This window comes from Acipenser ruthenus, chromosome 25 (genome assembly GCF_902713425.1).
Source record: "Acipenser ruthenus chromosome 25, fAciRut3.2 maternal haplotype, whole genome shotgun sequence".
NCBI lineage: Eukaryota > Metazoa > Chordata > Actinopteri > Acipenseriformes > Acipenseridae > Acipenser > Acipenser ruthenus.
In genome coordinates, this window is record NC_081213.1 from 18,716,550 (window position 1) to 18,725,464 (window position 8,915).

An 8,915-nucleotide genomic window follows, 5' to 3' on the forward strand; every position below is an offset into this window, starting at 1 on the left:
ATATATAAATATGGGTTGTGTTAATTATAGTTCCTCCATAGTTTTTCATTGTAAAATAACTTTAGTTGCGACTACAGATCATATAAGGACGCAAAGCTGGCTATGACAGGAGCTGTAGATACGATTTAGAAATGTGAACTCCTTAGGGAAATCCGGCTCTAATTCTTCAACCTGAATCCCGGCATGACCTTGAGTTAACCCCCACTGGGACCCGGTGGGAAAGCATTGGAACATAAGCCTCTTGGCGTCCAAAACACTGTGTGTTTTACACAAATAATAGAATTCATGAAATAATATATAGCGTCTCTCCTTGTACTGTTTCTTAATCCAATTGTTCGCATGTTCATTTTCATTTTCTTTTAAAAAGGCGTTGATAATTTCTATGATGCGATTGAAGACATGATTGGTTACCGACCAAATCCCTGGATGAAATGGAGCTGGTCTGTGATCACCCCTGTCCTTTGTATGGTGAGAGTTGTTGTTATTATTATTATTATTATTATTATTATTATTATTATTATTATTATTATTATTCCTACTTGGACATTAAATTAAAAAAAAGGAATGGCTCATTCTAGAAAGTTATAGATATCTCTGTTTCAACTCAGTGTAGGGTATTTATTCAAACAAAGTGCTTTTGTGTAAAACTTGAGTAACATTTGAATAATGCAGACAGAAATCACTTGGTTCCCACGTCTTAAATGGTTCACTGCTGATCCAGGCATCTCATTCAGAGGCAGAAACTTGCCCTTCTATCTCTCAGCATTTTGCTGAATATGATTTCAATCATCATTGGTGGTGTACAGTTGAGTGGGTGTCGCCACTAAAGAATTACAGACATTGCTGAAATACATGTGCATTTTTATCTATTGCCTCATTTCCTCATGTGACAGAGGAGTCACATGTCAAACTGTAGGACAAAACACCAGTCCATTCAATACAGGAGATGGCTCAACATGAGCACATTTCTTTTGGCAGATCAGTACACTGACACTAATCATTGGTCAATCCTTGGTCAGTCACTGCTGTGTATATAGATTTGGTCTGTAGAGGTTCAATCTAGTGATGCCTCACCATCAACACGAAGGGATGTTTTAAAATGGGTTTGTTTAATCAGATCTTTGCAAAATGCTTGGGTGATCAGATATTTGTTTCTAATTAATACAATTCTGACACCTGGTTACCCTTTTAAAGTATTCAATTGTTTTAACCCCCGTCACTTATCATTCAAGCTACAGCACAAAACTGACTTGTGCATTAAAAGCTTTCTCATTGTCATGAGATATAATCTGTGTTTGCTTATCTAGAACGTATCGGTGATGTGTTTCATTGGAAGTGGTGGGTCGTGGCTGTTGCCAGATGAACAAAGTATCTGTTTCCAATGTCATTTCAACATGTCCAATTTCAAACCTGAAATCAATTCCTGCTAAATATAGCACTCCAATGGAATTGACATGATCTCAGATAAAGTTGAGATAATGCCAAGTTTGTAGGGGTTGTTAACAGCATCTTTAAATCAAAAGGGTGATTTTTAGTGTTTGGACACCTGTTTAGTTTTTTTTTTGGTTTTGTTTTGTTTTTTTGTCAATTTTCCTGCCTTTTTATTCCAAACAGGGTTGCTTTATCTTCTCCTTGGCGAAATACACGCCATTGAGGTACAACAAAGTCTATGAGTACCCAGAGTGGTCAATTGGGCTGGGTTGGTTTCTGGCTCTTTCGTCCATGATATGTATCCCGATGGTCGTTGTCATCAAGATCATTCAGTCTGATGGACCTCTCATTGAGGTAAGCTTTCTCGTGAGCTTTGTCTTTATTTCTCTAAAGTGGTATAACACTAGTCCCTCTGCCCAGGAGGTGGATTTAAAGTACTTGGGAATGCAGTTTGGGCCTCCCAATTATTACTATTTTTTTGCACAACACAAGGTTGACTTCAAATCTGTGTGTAAAAGATGTTTTTAAATTGTGGGCTCAGAATAAAGTAGTTAGTGTGCATATGGACAGTTTTTAAATGGACAGTGGAAACTGCACCGAAGATGCAGTGTCCAAGGGCTCCTGGGCTCAATTTGTGTTCACGGTGTCAAAGTTGCTTGCAAGAAACATCTTGGGTTTACAATTGTTTAAATTAAGTACTTTATAAAGCAAGTACTTTCAGCAGTAAATTGTCATCGGTTTACATCGGGTACATTTGCATTAGTACCAGTGATATAAGATGCACAATATTAAGATGGGGACATGTGGACAGTTTATATAACATAGCGGGATAGAAATCCTTGATTTAATGGAATTTTCTTATAGTTTTGCTACAGGTCTTCCAATTGTTTTATAGATAAACAGTGGATACACCATGAATGGAGTACTGTGGTGATACACATTTCACATGCATGAAATAAGCACAGCACTTCATAACATTCATAGTATTATGTTTATATATAAAAAGTACAGTGTATGAAAAAAGGACTTGATGAGTACTCAATAGTAACACAGCGTAGTGTGTGCATTTCGTCTGGTCATTCCATCGATGGATTTGAGTGAATGCAAGATGGATTCCAAATTTTAATCATTCAAAAACCTATTTACTGCTAGATGTCTCAACAGCTGTTGAATAAGGATGACATCCTAAAGTGTCCACGTTTTTGTTCCTTTCCCATTCCCAGCGTATTAAAGCTGTTGCTGCTCCAGCCAGAGGAGCGAGCTCACGCCCTGCTGACTACCACACCAAGGGCAAGGAGAGCGAGATCCTGGATCCCAACGGGAACAACGGTCTGATAAAGCCCACCCACACCATTGTAGAAACCATGATGTGAGCGCTCTCTGTGAGAGGAATAAAGATCTGCTTCTTGTCATATTTGCTAACTGTAGGACCAGGTTTACATTGCTATGTATCTGCACAATAATTTCCTATTTGTATAGGGGAAATTGCATATTGTTTCTGTTGTGTTTTAAATATATATTTTTTTTTTTTTTTATTGCTGTAGTTGGAAGCATTGATCTCATAATGAGTCAGTATTTTCAAATAGGCTATTTTAAAGGCCTGTTTTTTACCTCCTTTTCTGTAGATAGTGGAATGAAAATGGCCACAAGTAGGGGGACGGCCATTTCCAGTATATGAACTAAAGTGTATTGTGTTTGAAAGTGACATTACAATTTGTCGCTGTGTTTAAGAATGTAAACCTCTTGAATCATCATGTTTTTATGCTAAAGTGGTAGTATCCTATATGGCAAGAGTCTTTTTGTTGTTGTTTTGTAAAATACAACTCCATGTAACCTAAGCCAGCAACACAATCAGCCAAGCATATCATTGGGAGATTCTGACCAGTTATAAAATCCAGGATACTCCAGTAGGCACACTGTGTAACCGGCACATCAAAGCAAGTGCTGCCTAGTAGAACCTTTGGGCTAAGTATACTCCTGATCCCAGTGCGTTCAGATATGCACCCTTTGATTTGTGTTGAGTGTTTTTACTAGGTGGGACAGCCACCTAACAACACAACACCCATAGCACTTAACATCAACCCAGCTCTTAAAACACCAATGAACGACATGCCCTTCGTAAACAAAAAGACTACTTTACACAAACATCATTTATATTAACGATGAAGCCTCATTAAGAATACCTGCAATTAAAACTTCCAGTCTGAGCTCACTGCTGACCTTTTTTAATATATATATATATATATATATATATATATATATATATATATATATATATATATATATATATATATATATATATATATTTTAGCTCAAAGAGCCAGCTGCCCAAAAAATATACAAATATTATTTAAATAAGATTTCTCTCTGCAACATTGTGTGTTCACAAACCTTTTTCTTTTAATCCACTATCTTACACAGACAAAAAAAAAAAAAGTTTTTTTATATATATAAAGAGAAAATGCAAGTCCCAGAGAAGTCAGTTTCTAAATGTGGTGTTTTTGTGTGTTTAAGAAATACTAATCAAGGATGGACTAATCGGCATACCCCCATATTATGTTTTCATTTTAACAAATATAATAGTGTGTTTGTACACTACAGCAAAGGTTGTTTACCATACTCCTATCTTTCCAAAATGCTTTTCAAATAGTTTTATTTTAATTATTGTTTTATTATTTACAAACTGGTTATTTGATTTTTAAACTTGTATATATATTGTTTTAGTTTTTTTTAAAATCACACTTGTCTTTTTGTAAAAAAGCTCATCAGTCAAGACAAAGTAATCGGATTCAATAATGTAATTGGCTTAAATTTTGCTTTTGTTGTGCAATACTTTGATAGAAAGACAGCTTTTGTAATGAGTGGTAGAGCAGTGGCTATGTCAATGTTAAGGTAATATTGTGCACTTTTTTATTTTTATAAGAAGAAATATTGTTGAAGACTGAGAAACGAGACTTTAATATAGCTGCATTGTCAACGAAACTTGCAAATTCATATAAACCAGATCCGATAATCTCAAAGAAAAAACAACCCGAATATTTCCATTGTAAAAACGATGCTCATCAGAAATGCATCCAGCAAAATTAATTCACTATTGAAGATACCCTTATTAATTTTAAAAGGGTCTTTTTTTTTTTTAAATAAAGTTTGGACACAAAACTTCCAACGCAGGACTTGAGCAAGGTGCACATAAGCTTTCTCCTTGCATTTAAACCACTGCATGGGCTGGATAAACGATTATCAAACTCCACTTCATGCAGATTTAAACAAGGATGGTTTTGTTATCTGCTGTTGTGCAGTTTATTTGCTCAGTTTCTTAACAGATTTACAAGAGAATTAGGCAACTCGGACTACATGTGTAGGTCTGAAGACTGGCAATGGACCAGAAATCCAAATACTCCAGTCTCCAAGCCCTGTGTCCTTTTATTACTTGACAACAAAGTGCTGGCGTAAGCCGTGGGTATTTGAGTATCGCTGTAAATGCATATCCAACACAATACATTGTACGTGATCTGAAATTAGATGTGAAACTGTAGAAAGAAAAATCCACCAAGTTGGATGGTGACACTACTTTTTGTTGGCCCTTCCACCACCACCACCACCATTACTATCAAGTAAAAGAGCACTTGCTTTCAAAATAGCAACCTGCATTATTAAATGTCAGTTACTTTGCTACAGTTTGAAACTGCTGTAATTTTTCAAATAAACTCTTTTTAACAAAATCTACTGCACCTTAATGTGCTGATTTTAAACTGAAGCTTGTTTGCTCATAATGGATTGTTTTTCCAGTTTCACATTTAACATGGTCACATGGTGTGATTTACTTGGAATGTGTTTCGGTATTTAACCCAGGATGTCTTTCCAGTGCTGTGCGCAGACACGATTGATAGAGAGCACATGTGTCAAGTTCTTGGAAACAATTGGTCTTGGAGCAATGGGTTAAAATAGTAATGGATGACATCAAGCAATTTTAAAAGAACACCGCCCTCATCATTTCAATGAATTTTCCCTTACTTCCCAGATTAGCAATCGATATGTAAACCAATCAAAAATGTTAAGATACTAAAATGATCAGACACTTGTGGCCAATGTCAATATTTGTAATTTTGATTGTAAAATCAAGCTATACTGTTTGAACCATAATGGTTATTCTTTTGGTTTGTATCTATTTATTAAATGAAGTGAAAAGGGAGATTGCTGTGTTTTTCAAACGTAGGAAACTGCACCCGAGCACTTAATCTGAAATTCCACAGAAAGCTCTCTTCAAAACAGAGACCAAAACTGACTGTAATTGCACAGTCTCTGCTCTGAGAAGCCAGGGCCATTGGAAACTTTTTTTTTTTTTTTAAATCCAATTATGACTCCCTTTGCAGGTTGTTTTGGTTTTTTTGAGGGTCAACATAGCACATATTTTAAGGAAAACCAACAAATTGCTGTACAGTTTAATCGCTTTTTACAGAGCTTCTTTATACAACGTGATCAATTTTCTTGAAGTTTGGTTAAGGTTTCAGTCAGGTTTTGGTCCAAAAGGATCATTTAAATAATAAATAAAATTAAAAAAATCAAATGTTACCATGTAAGTGGTTTGCATAATTATCACCCAATCGAATACCAGACGTCATTACTTTTGGCTTAAACTGATCAATAGCAAACTTGCAGTTTTGTCGGTGGAAGGTAATTGTAATGTAATTGTAGTGTTGAGTCATAATTTAGGCTGGAGCGATGCTGGCCTGACAAGATGTTCTTGTTCTACCCATTTCCTGTACTGTAATACCAAACTTAAATCTGTGGCAATATTTCATATAACTGTTTTACACTTCATAGCTTGTGCATTTTATTTAATAATAGTTTTTTGCATTTTTAGAGAAAACAAACATATTTTGGTAATATATTTCTTTGCTTTGATAGACATTTGTAATTTGACAACTTTGTGAGGGGGGGGGGGGGGTAATAAAAAAAAAAAACAAAAAAAAACACATACTGAAAACTATTTTGTGGTCCTGGGGTTTTTTTTGTGTCCTTTACTTGTGTGCATACTAAATTTGTATATTAAAACTATTGATGAAACCGTAATACACCAAATCTCAAATCCCCTTCTACCTGGAGAAAGTCCTGATTTTTTTACAACTGTACCATTGCCTTTGCCTTTCCACAACCACTTTCATTTTAAATCAGGATTTCCAAAAACCCTTGTATGAATTCAGTGTGTTTAGAGATTCTTGTGAGCATTGTTTGCTTTAAGTATGGCTTCAGGGGCATGAATGTTGAACCGTAGTCTGCACGGTGAGTGTGTGTTCTGCTGAAGAAGTTGACACACATTGTAAAACACCAACACTAAACCTGTACCATATTTGTAGTTCAGTACAAGTTTAAGAGTGTTTGGAGACACAGTGGGAGTTCAAACAACACTGACCACTTAGCAGGCAGAGTACCTGCAATTCCATCCTGTTTGTTTGCAATACACAATCACAACTACCTTGTGAAAATCAATGAAACCGACACAAATGGTTTTAACTGTGTTGAGCCTCTCGGAAACCAGAGTCTTGATTATGGAGACCTACTCACGGGACAATAACACACAGACACAATACAAACAGTGAGGGGATGAGTACTAATACTGAACCTATCTTGCATTCTCACAGACTTGTCAAGGTACAAGAACACACAATTGGAACAATCTAGAAGACATAGCGATGGGGATGAATGCGTATTAGTATTAACAAAGTGTTCCCCGGCCGGGAGGAGAGTGGAAGGTGGGTGTGTTGCACCCTGATGGAAGGTAACAAACTTTGTTTACACAAGAAAAAAGTTTGTTACCTTCCATCAGGGTGCAACACACCCACCTTCCACTCTCCTCCCGGCCGGGGGGGGGGGGGGCAGGCAGACTCCCCCCCCTTCTATCTTCTCCTACTTCTTCCTCCTCCTCCAGGGGCAGGTCTTCACTTCCTCCATCTGTGGAAACACAACCAACATCATTACTTACAATCAACATCATTACTTACAACCAACATCATTACTTACCTCAGGAACTCACCTCCGGCAGCGGGATTTGAACCACCGTCTTCTGGGAGAGAAGGCCATGGGACTAACCCACTGCACCACCAGCTCCCACAGGAAAGCTGTGTTTCACACTCACTATAAGGTCACTTAACCAATGTTTTGGAAAAAAAAAATGACAACTGGATTCAATCCCAGTTATCCAAGGCGATCAGCACAACAAACTATTGAATTAGCTCACTGCCATCTCTCTCCCATGGAAGAGCTTACTTTTTCATTTATATAAGGTAAATGAACTAAGTTTTTGAAAATAAAGGAACTCCTCTAGATTTGAACCCAGTCCTCCAATGAGAACAGTACATTATACTAGCAAATTAGCCACTATGAGGCTGTGTGGTCCAGCGGTTAAAGAAAAGGGCATGTAATCAGAATATTTGCGGTTCAAATCCCACCTCAGCCACTGACTCATTGCGTGACCCTGAGCTAGTCACTTGTGCTCCGTCTTTCGGGTGAGACATAGTTGTAAGTGACTCTGCAGCTAATGCACAGTTCACACACCCTAGTCTCTGTAAATTGCCTTGGATTAAGGCATCTGCTAAATAAACAAATTGACTATAAAGTAAACAAACCGATTAAAGGAACTACTCTGGATCCAAACCCAGTCCCACAAGGAGGACCAGCACAGCATGCTAGTAAATTAACCTACTGCTCCTCGTGACAATCTAGTAGTATCATTTTGTAAATGAGATTATCTTCCATTTTCAGAGATTGCACACAAGAATTGTGGATCGTATTGCAGTTGGGATTGTGTATGTTTGTGTGCTGTATCTGTGTCTGTGTTGCAGTTGGGATTGTGTGTGTGTGTATGTTTGTGTGCTGTATCTGTGTCTGTGTTGCAGTTGGGATTGTGCGTGTGTGTCTGTAGTATAGTGGTTTATATTTTTGATGTCCTTGCTTGAATGTTGCTCTATCCTAAAAAACGAATGCATTAAAATAAAAAACTGATCTACTTAAGGAAAAAACTGATTGTGCAAAAGAGTGTGCCCCCTCCCCTCGCCACACAGCTACACCACCGTTCAAGATAACACCTGAAAGAGCAACAGAAATTGTGCAAACAAAGTGATGTCATAACTATCCAGTTATTATAACAATTACCATTGCACCCCAATAAAAAAATGGGTTTATGCAGAAACATGCCAATGCGATTCATCTGAAAGAAACCAGCCAGAGGTGTCTCAAACTATGTCTGAATGTATGGCAAACCCTACTTTCATTTGAAAAATAAAAAGTGGACAGTTGCCTTTTCATTCTCTATATAAATATCACCGAGGTTATATGCAAGTTATTTCCTGTAATCCAAAAAGTCTTTTTGTCTGATAAATTGTGTTTATCTTGGCTTCGTAAAAAAGTCTGATCCTGATCTCAACCCAAGGGTCTCAAGCCTGAGTTGGCCTGCATCTGTCCTCCTAGCTGTTATCCCTATCAGT

The 8,915-nt window shown here is 37.2% G+C and overlaps 1 protein-coding gene across 3 annotated transcripts in view; it reads left to right on the forward strand.

The window, feature by feature from the left end:
* The window catches only part of LOC117414140 (sodium- and chloride-dependent taurine transporter-like), a 28,024-nt gene extending 24,343 nt beyond the window's left edge, over positions 1 to 3,681 (forward strand). For 2 of the 3 annotated variants that reach the window (XM_058999479.1, XM_034023881.3), the window contains exons 12-14: positions 368 to 468; positions 1,615 to 1,785; positions 2,655 to 3,681. In XM_058999479.1, the coding sequence (XP_058855462.1) occupies positions 368 to 468; positions 1,615 to 1,785; positions 2,655 to 2,804 (422 nt within the window). In that variant the 3' untranslated portion in view covers positions 2,805 to 3,681. The remainder of the gene's footprint in view (positions 1 to 367; positions 469 to 1,614; positions 1,786 to 2,654) is intronic. The other variant, XM_034023880.3, reaches the window with a different exon arrangement.
* The last annotated feature ends 5,234 nt before the right edge of the window (positions 3,682 to 8,915 follow it).